Source organism: Zeus faber (genome assembly GCF_960531495.2).
Source record: "Zeus faber genome assembly, chromosome: 5".
In the NCBI taxonomy this organism is placed as follows: Eukaryota; Metazoa; Chordata; class Actinopteri; order Zeiformes; family Zeidae; genus Zeus; species Zeus faber.
The window spans coordinates 24,524,857-24,545,990 of NC_137192.1; the positions used below are offsets into that span (position 1 = coordinate 24,524,857).

Genomic DNA, 21,134 nt, shown 5'->3' on the forward strand with positions numbered 1-21,134 from the left:
GGGGTGGATTACATTAGTCCTGCAACGCAAACACATTTCATGGCTATTTCATATAAAGTGCCAGCTAAAAAAAAAGTCTAATCAAATCTGGGGCCCTTTAACAAAATAAGAACTTTCACTATAAATATATCAATCTAAATATGAAGGGTGTTTTGTTTCGACTCGTCCGCAGTGTAAAGTGTACCTGGTGGAGGACGTACTGATGAGCTTCCTGCTGGGTATTCTGGAGGGAGGGGGTGCGGTGGATGAGCACCCTCTCATACAACAGCTACTAGACCTCTTCTGGCTGCTCATGGAGGTACACACACACACACACACACACACACACACACACACACACACACACACACACACACACAACAGTGACCCCATAACGTGAGTGACCTCCATCTCTGGCAGGACTACGAGGTGAACGAGTGCCTGAAGCAGCTGATGATGTCACTGCTGAGGGCGTACCGCTTCTCCCCCATCATCCCCGACCTCGGTTTCCAGGTAGGCGACCCATTTTAGCTTTTTATTTATTATTTTTTTTATCCGTCTGAGAGAACGATACCATCCACGATCGATTAGCTAGTGGACTCCTTCCCTAATATTACGTTAGAAGACGTGGACACGGCTCTCTGGTTCAGGTGGATTAGAAAGCGCTCCAGAAAGTTATCCTGTGTTCACAGGAACTCTGGAAAACTGTAATTCGTGTTGGAAATGATGCTGCGTTCACAGGAACTCGGAAAACTGCAATTCGTGTCGGTAGTCGGTCAACAGTAGCCTAACCAAAGATAGTGTGAAGAAGGGCTGAAAGACTTTAAAACAGTTCAGTTTTTTTTTTTGTAATGAAGATTTCTTTGTTTCCACGGCACAAAGGGGAGAATAAATGACAAAATAAACAAGAAAAAAACTTTGCTATCTGCTATCCGCCAAATTGTTATTTCAATCATCGGTATCTGTATCGACCCAGAATTTCACAATCGGTGCATCCCTAAGGGATACCTATGAGTGGGTCACATGATGACGTGTTAGGTGACGTGATCATTTGGGACCTGCATCTGGGAAGCTGGCCAGACGAAAAGGCTTCATGGTGGCAGTATATACATAGTTGAGGGCCCTAGATTTTTGTGTCGTCTATTTATATGAGACAAACGCAGCAGAGTGGAAATAGGATTTCATTGCAAAGCTTGGGTTGCACGATGAGGAGAAGGTCAGATGAGAGTAATTAATGGTGTTGGTCATCGACTGTATGTAAAATGGACGGTGCGAAAACCCATTCACTCACATAGAGCTGGTTTGAAGCCAAAAAATAAATACATGAAGGGGACTCTGTGAAATGACATGAAACACTTGAGGGTGAAAATGTATTAGTCTGGCCTGGCCTCCATTCACTTACCTTGGTGTGGACTGAGTTTAAAGTTTTTCTGGGTACAGCCACCAGAGGAACTGAACATCTCATGGCTTCAATTTAAAACAGCGGCCATGCACCCTTGGTGTCCTTTCCAAATATTTAATACAAATATTCCATTATGGAGATGAAATAAAGGAACCTCAAAACCGTTAATGTCTGACGACTCACTAAAAATGTTGTGCATCTTATATACTGTATACTACTACTTCTACTACTACTACTACTACTACTAAAACTATTTTATAAATATAGTTGTATGTAGTTCTCAAGAACTTATGAACTTTGATGTTGTTGCATATAGCTGTGATTTTTCTGGACGTGTGACCTGTGACTTTGTTTAAGATAGATAAGTGGAGCTTTTAATATAAAAGTTTACCCCTGCGGTATTGTATACATTCAGTATGACGCCACATGGCTTCATTCTGGCTGATGATGAGCGCCGCTTGGTCTTTTTCGCTCTCCCAGATCCACTACCTGCGTCTGACCACCGCCGTCCTGCGGCACGAGAAGTCCAGGAAGTACCTGCTCAGCAATGTCCTATATCCTTGTATAACACGGAGTTAGCTTTGTTTTGCTAATCTCTAATCTCTGGAGATCCAGCTCCGCCAGCAGCATGCTTTTTAATTAGCTCTGGCTCTTTCTATAAATGCTGCATCACTCGTGCCAGCCCAGAGGCTAATCCATCTCCTCTGCCTTTTAGTCATGTGGATTAATGCTACACTAATACATTTCATGACGAAAGCCCCTAAAATAGTTAGATAAATGGATAAATAAATGCTTTGACCTATAAAATAAGCATACATATGCACTTATTGTTATTTGATTTGATTGATAATATTCCTATTTTGGGTTGTTTTCTTTGTATATTCTTATAGCCTCTTCCTGTAGGAATAATTCGTTTATCATCACATTGTGTTCAAAATAAAATGCACTGTAAAATAAAAAAAAAAAAAGTAAAAATTGGTTTTAGTATTTAAATATAATGATAATTTATGTTGTTCTAATGACTTGTCCAGTCAATTGTTTATTTCATATTATTTACGTTTATTTATATATCCCTTAATCACAGTACAGTATCAAAGGGTCTGTGAAGCCTGGACTATGGTGCTGTAACCATACTTTTTAGTTGTGACTTCCAGGCAGAAAGTGCTCAAACCATACCAACTTGGTGAATGGGTTTGATGTTAGCCTGGTTGTAGCTCTTAACAGTCTGTACGTTTGACGTGCTGCGCTCCGTAGTGTTCTTCTACATCAAGACCCCCCTGAGGGTGAAGGAGGCGGGGCTGGAGGAGCTGATTCCCACCACATGGTGGCCGACACGCTTCGACAAAGAGGTAAAACTCTCAGTGACTGAACCCCCCGGTTTGCTGACAGATGTAGGCTGCGTTCAAGTGGCAGTAGACAGCTTTGTAAAGCTCCGTCTACCCACCTGTTGAATATGGCCGACGGAATCCAATTTTTCGACTTTCTTTATGTTCAACTTTCTGTTGCCGTGAGAGAAAGCTGATCTTTTTAGTGGCAGGAGACCGCTGGACAGAGGAGATGTTGTTTTGAGGGCGAAACGTTGACTGTGAGAAGCTCTAAGCTCTCTGGATCTTCCAGGTTCACAGTAAAGTAAAACTCCTCACGATATTTTGTTCCAACCACCCAGATTTGCTCATAAGCACCATAGATATAGAGACTGAGTTGCCTCATTTGCTGCTGAAACCGCCTGTCATGGTGGGTTGATAGTTGCCACAGTGTCTGTAAGCGAAATGAAAACGGGGCCAAGATGGTGGCCGGCTCGGCACATTGAGGGGTCTAGGTTTCCGTGTCCATGATAAGCAAACCCCAGAGCTCCAGCTACACAGTGACATTAGCTGGCTGGAGCAAAGAAATGCACGTCACTGGAAAGGGATTTTTCCCCAAAGTATTTGTACATTGCCAGTGTCGGGAGCTAGAAACTTGCTCTACCGTCTTTCCACTGCCTTATTATATTGTATATATTATACTGTATACTGCAATGTTGCATCAGTAAGTAACTACTTACCAATCTTGCAGAAAGGATGTGATGACTGCTATCAGATTGAGGTTGTTTTTCCCAATAGATTCTAAAAGTTGTTGTCTTCCCCTCAGGGGAAAGACGAGCTGGAGCCCAAAGAGGAGACGGCCGACGAACGTCTTAGGCGCCGGGCCTACGAGCGAGGCTGTCAGAGGCTGAAGAAGAGGATTGAAGGTTTTATGTGGTGTTTTTTGTCCTTATTGATTAACTCATGTCTTGTGTGGGTGTTCTGATTTACAGCCGTCATTTTTGGTTTGATGTGCTCGTATTGCACAGCCGATATTCCATCAGGGTAATTACTCATCGATATCAATGTATCAATGTATCAATGAACGGTCATCTGATTTTTCTCTACTCTTCTCCATCTCCCCTCCCCTGTTATGTCCTCTTCTCTCCTCTCTTCTTCTCTCCTCCCAGTGGTGGAGGAGCTCCAAGTTCAGATCCTGAGGCTGTTTCTCAACAACAAAGACAAAGAGACGGTATGTTTAGTTCTCTTAAATTGTATTTATTGATATGTGTGAAAAACGTTGCTTTTGTCGAAACATTCAATCATCACAGGGTGTCACATGACTTTTGGCCTTAGAAACTGTTTTAAGCCAAGCTCTCTACCCCTCTTCCTGCTGCTGTCAGACTGTAAAACCAACAGCGCACCCAGTAGACCACACACACACACAACTGTGAAAAATCCAAAGTGCAATTTTTTTTATCAAAAATAAAAAAGTACAATCCCTGATGTGCAATTTGTTGAAATATGTGCAAAACTCTTTATAACTGTGATTCCTATTGATGTTGTTTCTACTTAGGTATATATTTTCTATATATTTTATATTGTAATATAGTGCTTACCTCGATTCTTACTTACTTTTAGTTACTACAACTCTTTATTGATTTTCTCTATTTATTGCTGTCACTTTTTGCTGCTTTAATTGAGCAAATTTCCCCGTAGTGGGACTAATAAAGGTTTATCTTATCTTATTTTATCTTAAGATGGAACAAGCCGAGAGCAAATGGAGCATTATAATGACAGAGGCTCCCTGTGGGGTGTGTGTGGGGATGTGTGATTTACCTGTTGCTCGTTGATTGCTCTAACAAGCAACAGGCGTACAGCCATTTCTGATCCCAGGCCCAACTACCTAGATCCAAGACAGGGGTGGCTGCTTAAACCACACCATCCCCACATCACACAAGTCTGCTTTAAACTCTCGCTACGACTGCTTCTTCCAGGGTGAAGCCTCCCGATACATCTTCCTGAATAAGTTTAGGAAGTTCCTCCAGGAAAATGCCAGCAACCGAGGGGTAAGAACCCTTTGTCGGCATAAGACATTAATTTTAAGAATTTATTTTCCCCCTTTTATTACATGAATGGAAGCCATAACTAAAATTCCCAGACCTCCTCATTACTACAACAATAACAATAAATCATAAGAAATACAAAAAGGATATTGAATATGATTATACTGCAAACTTTTAATTCAAACTTCAAATGTAAATTGGGATGTACATTTTTGATCTGCATACAGAAGCGGGATATCGCCTGTGCCCATTGCTTATTCCATGAAATCCTATTAAATAATGAATAGCAAATCAAATAAGAGCAAAATACCAGTTATAGGTTTTGACATGAGTCTCAAATCAGAGTTGTTTTCTTTCTTTCCTTCAAGTTGGTTGTTTGCTGAGTCTATATGTCTGCTGCTGTTTGCGTTGGCAGGTTAAGTGTTTGTGGTGAAGGTGCCGATATGCCAATATTACAACATTATATTTACATATACAATACTACAGCATTTTACTAGTTCTACTTTAGCACTTTTCTATAGAAAAAATAATGTAAGGAGGAAAAAAAGGCACCGGGTCAATTAAAATACATTTTGATTAAAAAAAATAAAAATAAAATAAAAAAAGGCGTTCCTTTGTAAGATTAATTAGGATGCAACTTTTAAGTCCAGAAAACCTAAAAAATGTAGGTTTAGTAAATTCAAGTAATATTTAAAATTGATCCAATTACCCCAATGCATGCATGATATACAGTAGGTGTATTTCAGTGCACTTATATGATGTGTGTGTGCGTGTGCGTGTGTGTGTGCGTGTGTGTGCGTGTGTGTGTGTCAGCATCCCACAGCACACTGTCCACCAGAATACATGGTCTGTTTTCTCCACCGGCTGATCACAGCGGTGAGGAGCTACTGGGACGAAGGCAAGAGGAAGAGTCCGGGCTGCGTCAACAGTGAAGGTACCTGCAGTGTGTTTCAAGTGGGAATTTCACTATTCTACTATTACCAGGGTTCCTATCAAGTCCCACAGGCATTTGAATTTCTTCCTCAAAAATGGAATACAGAGAAAATAGAAATAAAAACACGTTTGTCTTTCTAATAATTATCTCTCCATCTCTTTTCTCCTTCCCTTTTGTTGCTCCTTGTTGCCCTCCTGTCTTGCTGCTTTACTCCTTCACTTTCTCCCTCTGTCTCTTTTGCTTTCTCCCTCTGTCTCTTTTGCTTTCTCCCTCTGTCTCTTTTGCTTTCTCCCTCTGTCTCTTTTGCTTTCTCCCTCTGTCTCTTTTGCTTTCTCCCTCTGTCTCTTTTGCTTTCTCCCTCTGTCTCTTTTGCTTTCTCCCTCTGTCTCTTTTGCTTTCTCCCTCTGTCTCTTTCGCTTTCTCCCTTCGTCTCCTTTACTTTCTCCCTTCGCCTCTTTCGCTTTCTCCCTTCGTCTCTTTTACTTTCTCCCTTCGTCTCTTTCGCTTTCTCCCTTCGTCTCTTTCGCTTTCTCCCTTCGTCTCTTTCGCTTTCTCCCTTCGTCTCTTTCGCTTTCTCCCTTCGTCTCTTTCGCTTTCTCCCTTCGTCTCTTTGGCTTTCTCCCTTTGTCTCTTTCGCTTTCTCCCTTTGTCTCTTTCGCTTTCTCCCGTCGTCTCTTTCGCTTTCTCCCGTCGTCTCTCCCACTTTCTCCCTCCCCTCTCTCTCCCGCTTTCTCCCTCCATCTCTCTCTCTCGCTTTCTCCCTCCATCTCTCCCTCCCGCTTTCTCCCTCCGTCTCTCTCCTTCGTCCAGAGGCCTACGTTCCCCCTCAGCTCTTCTACAACGGGAAGGTCGACTACTTTGACCTGCAGCGACTGGGCGGCCTCCTCTCTCACCTCAAGAAAACGCTCAAAGGTTGGTTGTGTAACCCGTCTGTCCGCGTGCCGTAGAATGTTTGGAAAAAGGTCATTTTCCTCAAGCAAAAAGTCTATTTTCTCACTTTTTGGGCAGTTTGATGCATTTGTTTTATTTTAACCTGCCATCTACAATTTGTTTCAAAATTGTTATTTGGTTTTCTGGTAAAGTCCCTTTTTAAAGGAGCAATGTGTATTATACTCTACGATTTCTCCTTTTATGTTCATTTACATTGTGAGTAAACAACCTTAAATTGCAATCAACGAGTCCAGTCAGAAAATATACCCTGTTTTCAACCACTTTGGTGGGAGTGAGTGACAGGTCAGAATAATCTTAGCACGCTATTCTTATTATCATTCATTTGAATTATAATTTTCTTTTATCAGTTATCATTTTACCTCTCCATATGAAACACTTGCATTTCAGTTTCTCGTTCATCTTCCCTTATAGGTCCCATATTATGAAAAACTGACTTTTTCCGTACTTTTGCACATTCATTTGGGTCTCTGATGTGCTTACCAACACAAACAGCGTGAAACAAGACAACCCAGTCAGTTTTATGCGGGCTGCCTTTGTCAGAAAACATGTCATTCAACAAGCCATTCGGGTAGAATGAGAATGCCCCCCCATCTTAGTATCTCCACCCATGGCTTTAGAAAAACCTCTGTGAAGGTGCACCGTTTTTTTTTCTTGCATGCGCCGGACCGCTACCATTATGTCGAAGCTAAGAGCTAAGCATAGGAACTGCTCTGTTGTGGGCTGCACAGACCAGCCTAATATTTTTTTAAAAGAAGGAGGAATTCTGGAACTGTGCTGTGTGTTTCTTTTGCCATTTTTGAGGCACAGCTGGCAATCCTCCCGGGATTGTCCCGTACTTTACCCTTCTCGCCTGCTGTACTTCCGTTTAAATATTTTCCCGTAAATCTTGTTTTTTATTTACTTTGTAAAAACAACCGATACACCCCCCTCACTGTTGATGGGGAGGGGGGTGCTGCGTCCTTCTGCAGCCAAGGCCAGCTCCTTGGTTTTGCTGTCGTTCAGGTGGAGGCTTTGGGCCTGGCACCACAGTGTCAGGTTCTCCACCTCTCCCAGGGAGGCCTTCTTATTGTTGTTGTAGATCAGGCCCACCACAGCTCTGCTGTCAGCAAATTGGGTCTTGGAGCTACTCTTCGCCACACAATCATGTGTCTACAGCAGAGGACTAGGGCCAAAACTTTGGGACTCCTGTGTTGAGGGTGCGGAGGTTTGAGTTGTGGCAGCCCACCCTCACCACCTGGGATCTGCTGGTCAGGAAGTCAAGGACCCAGTTGCACAGGGAGGTGAACAGTCAAAGTTCCCTGAGCTTGGTGACCAGTTTGAGGGGCACTATGGTATTGAAAGCTGAACTTTAGTAAATGAACAGCAGTCTCACAAAGCTCTCCTCCTGGCAAGGCATATGGTGATGTGCAGCACATGAGAGATTGCGTCATCCGTCGATTGGTTGGGGTGATAGGCAAACTATAATGGGAACAGGGTGCTTGGGAGAAAGGAACCGATGTAATCCTTAATTAGTCTCTCAAAGCACTTCACGCCCACCGAGGTGAGAGCGGCAGGACGGTAGTCATTGACGTTGGCTGTCTTGGGCACAGGAACAATAGTGGACCTCTTGAAGCAGGTGGTAACTACTACGGCCTGGACCAGGGAGAGGTTGAATATGGTGGTGAACACTGGGGCCAACAGGTCAGCACAGGTCCTTACTACACGTCCAGGGATGCCACCTGAAGCAGCTATTTTCCTGGTGGTCACCCATCTCAGAGACCTCCTCATGTCATGCTCTGAGATGCTGAGTGTGGTTAGGGTTAGGGTTAGGGTTAGGTTTGGCAGAAGTAGTTTGAGGTTTGCCTTATTAGAGTTACCCCACCACGATGAGGGCTGCGTCCGGGTGTCTGTTGAGCACATCATGAAGTTTTGATAGTGATTTGTCTCTATCGGCTTGTGGAAGGATGTAAACAGCCGTGGCGATGACTGAAGTGAACTCATAGGAAGGTAAAATGGACGACACATGATCGTCAGAAGGATACCGTAGGTTAAATAGTTTGGTCAGGCACCGTGGGGGTCAGCCATGTTAGGTTCAAACAGATATTACAGGCTCTCACGTCCCGTTGGAATCAAATCCTTGCCCTGATGTCATCCAGTTGGTTCTCCAAAGATTGGACATTGGCAAGCAGGACACTGGGTAGAGAGAGGTGGACGATGAGCCCGAGACCTCAGTCTGTTCTGGACTCCAGCTCGTCTCCCCGTGTTTCTTCTTCCTCGGTAGCCATTGTTGTTCTGGCGCACGCTTTGCAGAATCTTTTCAGGCCATGAAGAGGTGCATTAAAATTGAGTGAAAACTGGTGAGTAATCCAATGTCCATAAGTCTGCACACAAGTGTATGTGCAGTGTCAATGAAACTGGTGCAGAACAAATAACAAAAAACGAAATAAAAGCCTCAACAAAGCAGCAAGGTAGGCATCTGGACACAGCCGTGCCATCTTGACACTGACATACTACTACTACTACTACCGCTACATGACCCTACACCTGGTAACTTGAGAAGATAGATAAATGAGAAACCTATTGCAATTTCAGGTTGTTTACTTGCCATGCAAACAGCTGGAGGCACAACACCAGAGAATCTTACACTGTGCTCCTTTAAGGCTGTTTTATATAATCAGCATAAGTTAGATGTGAGGATATAACTTCTTTATGCTTTTTGCCTCTAACACTGTAATTAAACGTCAATGTCAAACATCAGCATATCCAAGAATTGAATGGTTTCCAGAGTAATTGTCTCGTGCTCCACTAGAGGGCGCAGTTGCCCTACCGCCTCAGACACACTATCCCAGCTATTACAAAGAACATTCAAGCCGAGACAAGTCACAGCTCTCCAAACTCTATGCTCCACTTCCGTAGCGTTCATCAGTTTTGTTTTTCCAACCCAGAAATGCATACAGCGCTGCCAAATAATCTGTAATAACCCAGTAGCCCCGAGCAGTAATCAAACACACGGGTACTGAATTTGCAACTCAGATACTGTCAAGGGACTCCCATTTGAAGTTTGACGGCCAAGCTTAACCTTAAACGCTGACATTAGTTTTGTGCTGTTGCGTCACGTTGGCTTCCTCTGCCTCCCGGTCCCTGAGCAGAGGGCCGGAGCCGGCGTTTTGCTGCCATTTTCAACAGACGCAGCCAGACAGGTGTGTAATGTGGATTGATATTCCCCAACGGTCTGCCTCTCCGCTGACAATAACCTGTTCATTTACTGCCCAGGAAGACACCCCCACACAGGCTGAAATACATTTCCTGCCACCATGGGCAAATTCATTTTGATTTATTATTATTTTTTCACTGCAAGGCAGAAGTGGCCTCCAGTTTTAGATTGAGGAGTGACAGTGATGAAAGTTGTTGAAGACTGTACCAGAAGTCCTTCAGAAGTTGCTCGTCTGGAAGGCGAACAGCGCCGCCAGGGGCCGTCAAAACAAATCCGAACAGCTCTAGATCATATCTTGAAGTTGGTCGTAGAGAGAGGCTGTCACTTCCACACCGACAGCTCTTTTGAACAACTGCCGTCACTATAAATAGACCTTTTATGTGGCACTTGGTAGATAAGAGCTATCTTAACAGTAACCGAGCCCATGAAGGCCCAGGTCTGCAATTAGATTTATAAAACACATGAATTAATTAAATGCTTGAGCAGGATATTAAAGCTGTTTATCATTATCTCATACGACTAACAATAGTTCTTGTTGTGTTGTCAAGATCTGGACTTTGTTCTTTCCCTGCTTGCCTTCCACCATGTGTGGTTTGGGAAACGACCCCGTCACTGATGGCAATCTCACGTTCAGGGCTTAAAGGGTTGGGTAAATAAACAACAGTTGGTAAACCAAAAAATAAAAAATCTGTGTTTTTCTATGCAGGTAATTCCTCACTCAACAACCGAGTTGCATTCCTAGGACCAGGTCGTTAAATTGAATTGGTGGATAAGCGAGGACCCGTGTTATTTCACGTAAAGGGGGCGTGGCCATTGAGAACGCTAGTGCAGACTGCGGGAACGACACTGAGACTGAGAACGGAGATGAGATGCTTGACTCTGAGACACTGTGCACACAGCACGCCCGCGCGGTATTGTACGCAGCGTACAATACAGACTGGTCAGAGAGCTGGTCGTGAGCCCGAACGGTCGTTAGACGGGCAGGTCGTCAAGTGAGGAGTACCTGTTTTAGAATTCCGGAAGGGATCAAACTGATAAGCAAATTCCCTTCGTCAGAGCCGCTAAACGTTTAACTTTACTGCGGTTTAGTGAGCCATAGTTTGAGAAACCAACTTCCACCAGCCAGTTGAAATTGTAGTGTAATTAGTGTACTATCGATATCACTTGATAAAGAGTAAATGGATAGATAGAGGCGTGCTGATAATCAAACTGGATTGCTCCAAGCCAAACATGCATCCTGATACACAGGGATCATTGACCTTCCCTTCAAAAAAATAACTCGAATAGGTTAAAAACTTTAACCGGGGTCCATCCACCTTCCCAAATCCCAATTGAATCCCTGGTCACGTAATGCACGTCACTATCGGGATGAGTTTCACACATCAAGAACACTGCTTTGGATTACCAGCATTTTGCCTTCAACACCAGTCTTGATTCTTGTCAGATGAATTGATTTATGCAGTTTTTCTTGTTGGTCAAAACGCATCGCTCCATTCAGGCGGAGATCCAGTGTGACTCTCTACCGGCTACATCAGAAGCACTCTTATCAGAAGCCCTGTCAGTGTTTCCTCATGATCCAATGACTCCTGGGTCTGCGCTGTTTTGTCTATTTCAAACCGAGAGCTCCACTCCGAACGACTCCCGCCGCCTCATTACTCACTGACTGGAGAGCCAACGGCAGAACAGACTCGCCGCACTGCTTATCGTCCAACAGTTCTGGAATTCCGGCTGCCATTGTCCATTTTGCACATGCAGTTACAGCCACGGTCAGATCTCAGCAGGTACCATGTGATGTTGTTGGCAGCTCTACTCTTTCAGCAGAATGATTTGAGTTCCCAGCTTGAGGTGATTCTCAGCTGGTTTGCCAATGTTCCGTATGCAAAGTGAAACAAATCCATGCATGTGCCTCTCAATTGACATAACTTGTACTTTGTGAGCTTATTGAATTGTAATGTGTTAGTGTGAGATACAAGCAGCACAGCAGTATAAGCCAGTACTAAAGAACTGCATAGACAGGGACCGACTGTAATGAACAAAAATCATCTCTTTTATTCAGATTAACCGTCCAACATAAAACAAGATTCACTTTGGGGAAAATCTGCAAAAGGAGCTGTTGAGTATGGCGAAGGGGGTTCTGGAAACCATATGGTTTGCCTACAGTGCGAGGAAAGGAGATAAATCCCTCAATCACACGACTCCATTTTCTATTTCAACCCTCGGAAGGTGCCGGCACACGTGCCAGACTTTTGTTTTTCCTTTCCATCTGCGACACATTCAGCCACATAGCTCCATTGGCCTTCTGTCATAGCCATTCTCTACCTCCACTGGCTCCCCCCAGGGCTGTGTCCTGTCCCCCCTGCTGTACGTTCTCTACACTAATGACTGCAGAAGCCAACAAATGGACCGGCGCATCCTGAAATTTGCTGATGATACAGTCGCCATCATCATCATCCTGCTCCATGGTGATGAATCTCAGCGTGGGCCTGTGATGGGTAATTTTGTCACCTCTCCTACCCTTTTTCACGAGGCCCAAAGAAAACACCTTTGATTCTGCGCAGGAACACAACAAACCCTCCAGCTCAGACTTTTATTAAAGGCGCTGCCATTGAGTTTGTAACCCCATACAGATACCTTTGCACAGAAATTGACAATGGCCGACCATTTGGTGACCATCTGTTGGGTTCTGTATTTTTTCTTTGTTCTGTAAATGTACTTGTGGAGTGTTTTTTGTTTTTCCCCTCTTGGCTTCAAACCAAGTTTCTCATATGGGACAAAGTCAACTTAACTGGCGTTGGAACATTTAGAGGTGCCTTGACCTCAATGCATTGCGTGCAATGTTTGCATTCAATGATGTTTCACCAGATGTACTATGTCATCCTGGTACTTTTCTCATACTATTTGAGCTATGCTGTGCTATGCATGCTATCTTTTATGGACATACCAAACCTAATATTATAATCTCAAATAGTAGTGTGCTAGTATGCCATTTACAGCTCATGGTTTTGTTGATGATGTGATGGGGGGGATGATGTGGGGATGATGTGGGGATGATGTGATTCAGTTGTGGTAGTGGAGCTGTATGGTGATGAGAGAGAGAGAGAAGGCTTTTGGTCAACCTTGGTCCCCGGTGGTGGTTCTGTACTCCTGGCTTGTAAAGAAGCGGTGTTATGGTTTCCACTAACTACTTAACTGACTGTCTGCTTGACTCAGGCTTTGTCATCCTTCGTACCGCTTGGAGTTTGCGCCGTTATCCCCTTAGTCTCATTTATTGTTGTCATCCGTTCACTCCCACTCACCCCTCTCTCATTGCTCATTCTTCGTAGGCCTTTTCTCTCCCTTTAATCTCTCCCTCTCCGTCTGTCTCTTTCCCTTTCCCTCCTTATTTCGTCCTTTCGCTAATCACCATTTTCCCCTGCCTCGCTCCACTTGGTCAGGATCTAATCAACCCATGATTAACAGCAGCCATCATTTAGCGCTGTAAATCACCAGCCTTTCACACACCGGAGGGCTTCCCCTTGTGATGTTGTTGCAGGTGTTGCTCACAAAGCTTGACCCTAATGATTGATACGCTAGCTGCTCAACTTGATAGGCTGTCATGCAGAGCTTTTCCACTTTTGCATAAACTGTGGGATTTAACTGTCTGCACCATGTCTAAGAATATTTTATGTTTTATCTTAAATTATTTGAGTCAAATAAGAAATGTCTAAAAGCAGTGTTAAAATGTTACTAGTATAATAAAGATATAAATTGTGCATGCTTCATTTTATCTTTTGGCAATTTTAGAATTGTATATTCTATTGTTTTATCCATTTACACGTATTTCAATAGAAGAGTAGAGAGTACAGAACAGTGTGATAGGACAAATAACAGCTTTGGGATTAAATTGAGTATCCAAATCATTCTGGAGATGTTATATAGTGTAATATACTGTACACCAATCAGCCACCACATTTAAACCACCACTCATATTGTGTAGCTCCCCCTCATGCTGCCAAAACAGCTCTGACCTTTCGAGGCATGGACTCCACAAGACCTCTGAAGGTGTCTTGTAGTATTTGGCACCAAGACGTTAGCAGCAGATCCTTTAAGTCCTGTAAGTTGTGAGGTGGGGCCCCCGATAGATCGGGCTTGTTGTTCCAACACATAGATGCTTGATCGGATCAGAACCTAACCCCACCCATCCACATGATGTAGAAGAAAACATGATTCATCAGACCAGGCCACCTCCTTCCATTGCTCCATGGTCCAGTTCTGATGCTCACGTGTCCATTGCAGGTGCTTTTGGTGGTGGACAGGGGTCAGCATGGACACTCTGAGCGGTCTGCAGCTACACAGCCCCATACACCTCAAGCTGTGATGCACTGTGTGTTCTGACTCCTTTCTATCAAAGCAGCATTAACTTTTTCAGCAGTTTGGGCTGCAGTAGCTCTTCTGTGGGATCGACCCAGACGGGTTAGACTTCACTTTCCACTACATCAATGAGCCCCAGGGATCGATCGATCGATCTATCTATCTTTCTATCTCTCTATCTGTCTATCTTCAGTATCTGTGTTTAATCTTTTTTTTTTTTTTTAATTTGATGAGCACAAAGCTCTCACTGCACCTGCTCAGCTAGCGAATAAAAAGCGCACAAAGCGGTGCACGGACGAAGCTCATTCACTTGCGAGCAGAAAGAGGATGTATGTGGATATGTGCGCGCGCCATTTTTTATATATATAAAAAAAAAAAGATACATTTCTGCTGAAACACGGCATCTATTTTTTGAATGTTAATTTTCAGATTCAAATGTCTTTTTACAATTCGAATATCGAACCATCGTTGGACAGCTCTAGTAAGTCAGCAGCCCAGGAGCACTTTCTCATTCTCTGCTGAATCCTTGCAGGAGACATTTATTTATCGTTTCCCTGGAAGATGAAACCCAGACATTAACATTAAAACCTCCGTGGGGACGTATGGGTCAGAGTCGGGGCCGATAATGTTTAAGAAGTGACAGATTTACTCTGTGGGGAGAGGAGATTAGGTCTGCAGCCCCTACTATATCACAGAGTCCCAAATAAGGAAAGTAGCGTGTCTGCCCTCCTGTAAACCTGTCCGGCTGCTTAGCTCCCCCTGCTGCTGTCGGTCAGTCTGAATGTTTCCTTCCTTTTTTTAGGTCCTTCCCTACTTGTGTATCTATACTGTACCTTAGCTTGAGAGTGATGTTATACTGGCTAGTGAGGCCAATTTTAAGCTCTGCATGACCATGTTTGATGGTTACATGGTTCGGTACGCGGCACAGGGTTTCTAGTTTGATACAGCCACAATATATTTTCAGATTCCCTCTTTGTTCTTCTTTATTACTTCTGTAATTGACATTACGATCCATTTTTCAGCTCCATGATGCATATCGTCACAAAAGTTTGAGCCGCAATATGTCGTAATAGCCCTAGTACCTGGTGAGGGAGTAGTTAGTGCGTCCAGGTTGTGATACACCTCCTCTGCAGACACACAATGTGTGATTTATTATTTTTTTTTTTTATAGTGAGATGTACAGTTGAGTTGCAAATTAAAAGGGACACCCCCTCAAATCCAGCCTCCAGGCTTACAATCGAAAAGCTTGATCACATGCTGATATATGCGCAAACTAATATTTGAACATTTTTATGCCTCCGGGTCGGAGACAGCTGTGGCCAGAGGCATTACGTTTACGGGTTGGTATTCACAGAAACAAAACCGAGGCTTGAGGTTGGTAAACGCCATCTTGATAATAAAACCTTGTTCTTATGATGAAAGGACTGAAAGGGTTGAAAATGCTGCTCGTGAGCATCTTCAACCCTTTCAGTCCGTTGATTTCAGTCCTTTTCACAAATGACAAAAATCAATATTTGGGGAAAAAAAACAAAAACCCCTCCAAAAGGAAGCCTCAATGATTTCATTTTGGATCCTGTATGCCCATATGATATTCAACAATTTTCTTTAAAACAGATGACCTGGCCAGTAAAGCCAACATCATCATTGACCCAGCAGAGATCCAGGCCGCATCTATGGATGATCTGGATGAGGATGAGGAGAGTGGAGCGGCACAGGTGTGTGTTAAGTGTGTGTGTGTGTGTGACTGTGTATGTGTGTGTGTGTGTGTGTGTGTGTGTGTGTGTAAAATTATTAATCTTTTTGATTTGCATTATGATTCAGAATAGATATTGATGAAAAAATGCGAAAACATGTATAAGTATAAATGATATGATTGACAAAAATGTAAATCATCATTTTGCCTCAGACCCCCTGCAATGCCTTTGAGGACACAGAGTTTGGAAACCCTCGTGCAGTTTTCAAGTTTAAAACCTGGGCATTACATTTCATATTGTCCTTCGTAGTTATTCCTTAGTAGCAGCTGTGCTTGAAACGCATAATTGAATTTATTTTCCTTTTTTATTACTCACACATTTAATGCCGCTCGGCCTTCCTGGTGCACCGTCATGCCCACGGAAATTAATGTGTTGGTGCAGGCAGGAGTCTATTTCTGCAAAAACAATCATTTCTGCCTGCAAATTAGACTTCATATAGCCCATAAAAACTATTTGACTTCATCAAAAAGTACGCGCATGTGACGTCTTTCAACCATAGAGGCCGTTTGGTGCAGCGGCGATGGGTGGAGCTTTGGCACGGCCCAGCTGGCTGAGTTCTCCAACTTTAGGTCGTGCCAACCGATTCCTCAGCACGGCAGCCGTCAGCCTCATGACTCCGAGGAGACCCCTGGCTCCGCCCGAAAAGGTCAAAGTACGCACGCTTGCTGTTGAGCAGAGGACAGAGGAAGACAGTAAGTGACTTAGCACTCTCTTTGGCTGTATGGGTTTGGGCTGGGCGATTCTGGCAAAGTCAAGTGTCTAGTATTTTTGACCGCCTCCTCGACACGGATAGTTACTGTAATGCATCCAGTCAACATTTCAGACGTTATAAAACCCTCCAACTAGTGCCGAAACATACTTCCATGCTTCATTTAAACTGTCCTAGATCAGTGGTTCTCAAACCTTTTTTAGTAGTGTACCTCCTCTAAGATGTTTTTTTCAGCTCGGTATCCCCTTCATTGGCATTGGGAGAAAATAAAATTATCAAATGATGTGCGTTGTATGTGTTTTTTATTTTTTTACATTATATATAAGAAATGTTTTTTTTTTTTTTTTTTTACATTTTTTTCAATTTTCGGAGTACCCCCTGCAGTGCCCCCATTTGAGAAACGCTATTTTAGATGAACCAAACTTACTTTATATCTACCAGTAGAGAGACATCCAAGAAAGTCCTTGTAGGTACCTGTCCAAAATTTTGTGTTTTAAAAAAAACAAACAAACAAAAAAAAAAAACCAAAGGAATAAAAAGTTATGGTCACGGTAAATGGTTAGATTTATTCCAGTGCCTAATCTGACCTTAAGAAACTGTTCTGATAACAGTTCACAGAATCATCAATTCATAACCCACCGTATTTTAACCAAATACCCCTGCCCTGTACCAAATATGTAGTACTTACCTTTATACTTTCTCTTTACCTCGTTGTCATACCAGGCTGTCTGCAGGTATCACAGATTCTGTTCGGTAGTGTGTTGCAATCTTACTCGTGGGTCTCGATCCAGGAGTCCCTAAGTAACCACATAAAACCTCAACGGACGTGATTTCTTATTCAACTGACCACCATGAATTAATTCATTGATGATTTTCCCCTCCAAAAAGTGTTTGTGTTTGCTAGCGGCTTGTGCTCGAAAAAGGCCGTTGGATGCTAGTTATCTAGAATCAGTGGGTGAAAAAGCAATCAACACCACGAACATTACCTCTTATTCCCACTATTATATCCATCCTTTTTTTCAATCTTCTTTCCTCTGTTCTTTTGTGTCCCTTCCCTCTTCACCCTGAAGTTGAGGGGAGCCATGGTAACGATGGTCTGTTGCTGGGGCGACCATTGGAAGAGCCAGACCAGCCAATCACAGAGAAGTCCCTGTTGGAGATTGTTGATGGAATTGTAATGATGTACAACCTCAGCGTCCATCAGCAACTGGGCAAGGTATGTGTATGTGTATGTGTATGTGTGTGTGTGTGTGTGTGTGTGTGTGTGTGTGTGTGTGTGTGTGTGTGTGTGTGTGTCCACGTGCACGTGTCCCATTTATCCAATGTGCAAATCCCTCATCACAATAGAACTCACGAATAAAATGTCACGCAAGGCTCAGATAATGAAGACATTGATGAGAAGATCATATCCAGTGTGGTTAGGGCGGCCTTAATATTTGTGTGTAATCACAAAGAGCTTAAGGGGGGCTTTATTTTGAGGGCTAGCATGTCACTGCCTTGGGTCATTAAACTATCTTGGGCATTCTCATGAAACTGCCATCAAACATGTCTTAAATTAATTGATACACCGATTCAGAAAATGTGAAATATTACATTTAAATATTAAAGTACACAATGCCTACTATATAATCCATTTAGTTATTTTTAGCTATTATTTTAGTGTTTTTTTCTTATCAAAAATAATTCACTGCTACATTCCCCCACTATTCTTTCTATTGTCAAATTTACAATAAATACAATTTATATTTCTTTCAAAAACATGTTACGATATATTGTTACGATCATGTAGGGGCGCATTATAATGTCCTCATTATAATGTCCTCGTCCGCGTGACGGTAATTCATTTTTTGAAAAGAAAAGCCCAGGAAAGACACTCAAATAATATCATAGTTAAAAACAAGTAAATAGGCCTTACAGTAGGTGTGTACTTTAATGTTTGAATGAATTATTTCATATTCTCTATGAATATGTGTATCAATTAATTTGGGACTACGTTTTATAGTAGTTTAGTGGCTACCAGTGCTGCGGCTAGATCACCCTTGGTATTAAGGTATACCAGCCCCTCTGGCATTTCACGGATAGTGTTGCAATTAAAAGTACTTCTTGGTTGTGGGAAGGGTAAGTGGTCTGGTGATTTGGCTGAAAATTTGCGTCAAGTTTACAAAATTGCAAGCTCTCGTAAATATTGCGATTTGGTTGAATTTGTATTTATTATTGCGATTACAATTTTCTGAAGCGGCTGAGATACTATCCCAAATTAAACCCATTCCTTTGTTTTAATGGCTTTTATTCACTGCATGTGTTTGGTCATATGATTTCTAGAGAGAATAACTTAACTTAATTTGTTTTACCCATTACTAAACAAGGCAAGATATTTCCCAACACATTTACAGACATTGTCTGTCGATTCACTTAGAAAACTGTAGAACTCATATATTGATGGTGTTTGACATTGTTCTTCTACATAGAAATCCTAATTATGAAACATCAGCAGGTTCATAAAGGCTTAACTTAGCCTTGTTTATGTTGCACTCTATTCCCTTATTATCATATGGTGTTTGGTGCTTGGCCTGGAATCAATTCGAATCAAGGACGAGACCTTTCTGTACACAAAGTGCTGTCCTGACTCCAAAGCCAAAGTGAGCAGTATTTCTTGACTAGCAAGTAAGCAAATGCCACAAAGGAACAAAGATTTAATGTGGGGGGAAACCCTTCATATTATGCAAAGTCTGACCTTCAGCCTGGAAGTCTATTGCTTGCCTTTTACTTGGATTCTGTGCATCACAAGCATTTCCTCCACTGCTGGAATTGGACAGGCCAGGTACAGAAGAGCTGCTGTCCACTGCTCCAGGGTAGCAATAGCCAGGAAGAGGCCTCATTAAGTCACGGAATGATGGGGCAAGTTTATTTAAGGCCACATATTTGACAGTTTGCGTTCTTATAATGCCACACATCTAGTTAAAGTTCTTTTTTTCCCTCACCCTATTTAGGTAGAAAGGTAGTACTTCCTCAATTAGCATTCATAAACTACATAATATGTAGTTTATGCATGCTAATTGGAGCTTCATATGAACCTGCAAATAATTTATCTATATATATCCAAGTCAGGCAAATTAGTGTGTTAATATGGTAATTAGTCTTAATTACCATTAAGGACCTACACAATCGATAACATATTACAATGAGATTGTATTGTAGGGAGCCATTTTGTTCCTTTATTTAGCTGGGAAATACCCCAGTTGCCCCACAGGATGATTTCTGCGCTTCTTTTAAAAGATTGCTGAAACTGATGGTGTAAAAGTCTTGTTTGTTCACTTGAACTAAAGCTATTGTAAAATGACATTATTTTTTAAAGGTACACATTGAACATTTTGTTCGATGTGTAAAAACAGTTTAAGTCACAACTAGAATAGCCAAATAATTACCAGTGAGGAACATGCTGTCTTCACTTGGAGACTATTTTTACAGAGGACTGATGGAGAGCTTCGTCACATGGTGCAACGGCAATCACCTCTCACCCTCTCTACAAAGAGCTATGGCAGATTGGCAGCTCATTCATCCACTGGATCATCTCACCCAGGTGTGAAACAGTGTGGCCTTTGACCACCTAATTCTAATCAGTTAATCTTTGAGTTCAAGTGGATGTTTGTGCCAAATTTGAAGAAATTCCCTCAAGGTGTTCCTGAGATATCGCGTTCACGAGAATGGGAGGGACGGGCATACGTACAGACAACCAGAAAACAATGCATAAAAATGTTCCAATATTAGTTTAAAATCAGCATGTGATGGTCAAGCTTTTCTGTTGCAAGCCTGGGTGCTGGATATGAAGGGGTGTCCCTTCTTAATTGGCTACCAAATGCACATCATCCTGGGTCCAGGTAACTGGGGCCCAGGAGCAGTGTAGCTGTATACCTGTTGCACATTAATGTTAACAAGCTACAGGTAAAACCCCCATTCCCACACAGGAGAGGAGCCCGTGACATGTTCATCTGCTCCGGGCTTGTTCCACCTAGCCTACTCACTACAGTAAAACTGGTGTATAGTCTACTCCATTGTCTGTGTCGGAGGGCCCTGAAAACCCCACTCGGGTGGCGTGTGGATCTGCCACAACGGCAGTTTTGGATGTTCCACACTTTTATACACTGCAATCTTTCAGTGTATAAAAAGGAATCAAATTCTGATTGTAGCATTGAGATATGTTGTCAAATAATGTGAGTGACATGCTTTAGGCATATTACATTTAAGGTAACTTACAATAATTCAACCGCTGGTTACTCCAGTAACTCAAACAGCCAGTTTGCTACCCGCATTAGTCCCATTTATAAATAATCAAGGCAATTTATTACTTTGTTTGACAGAATGGCTGTTTATATGAAAACATTGACGACTGAGGAATGACTCTAGCTCTTGTAAACAATAGAGGCAGAGGTGAAAATAGTTCCATTTATTCATAGTAGCAATTTCCAGGACATGGGGAATGACTTAAGGCTCTGGAAAATAATTTAACTGGCCA

General features: G+C 42.6%; 1 protein-coding gene across 1 annotated transcript in view; it reads left to right on the forward strand.

Annotated features, from left to right (window-relative positions):
- rnf123 (ring finger protein 123) overlaps positions 1-21,134 on the forward strand; it is a 160,507-nt gene that overhangs the window by 9,560 nt on the left and 129,813 nt on the right. The window contains exons 13-24 of the mRNA XM_080000678.1: positions 173-298; positions 400-492; positions 1,862-1,935; positions 2,613-2,730; positions 3,512-3,611; positions 3,855-3,916; positions 4,662-4,733; positions 5,544-5,664; positions 6,475-6,576; positions 15,773-15,873; positions 16,412-16,604; positions 17,692-17,837. Coding sequence (XP_079856804.1) covers positions 173-298; positions 400-492; positions 1,862-1,935; positions 2,613-2,730; positions 3,512-3,611; positions 3,855-3,916; positions 4,662-4,733; positions 5,544-5,664; positions 6,475-6,576; positions 15,773-15,873; positions 16,412-16,604; positions 17,692-17,837 — 1,308 coding nt within the window. The remainder of the gene's footprint in view (positions 1-172; positions 299-399; positions 493-1,861; positions 1,936-2,612; positions 2,731-3,511; positions 3,612-3,854; positions 3,917-4,661; positions 4,734-5,543; positions 5,665-6,474; positions 6,577-15,772; positions 15,874-16,411; positions 16,605-17,691; positions 17,838-21,134) is intronic.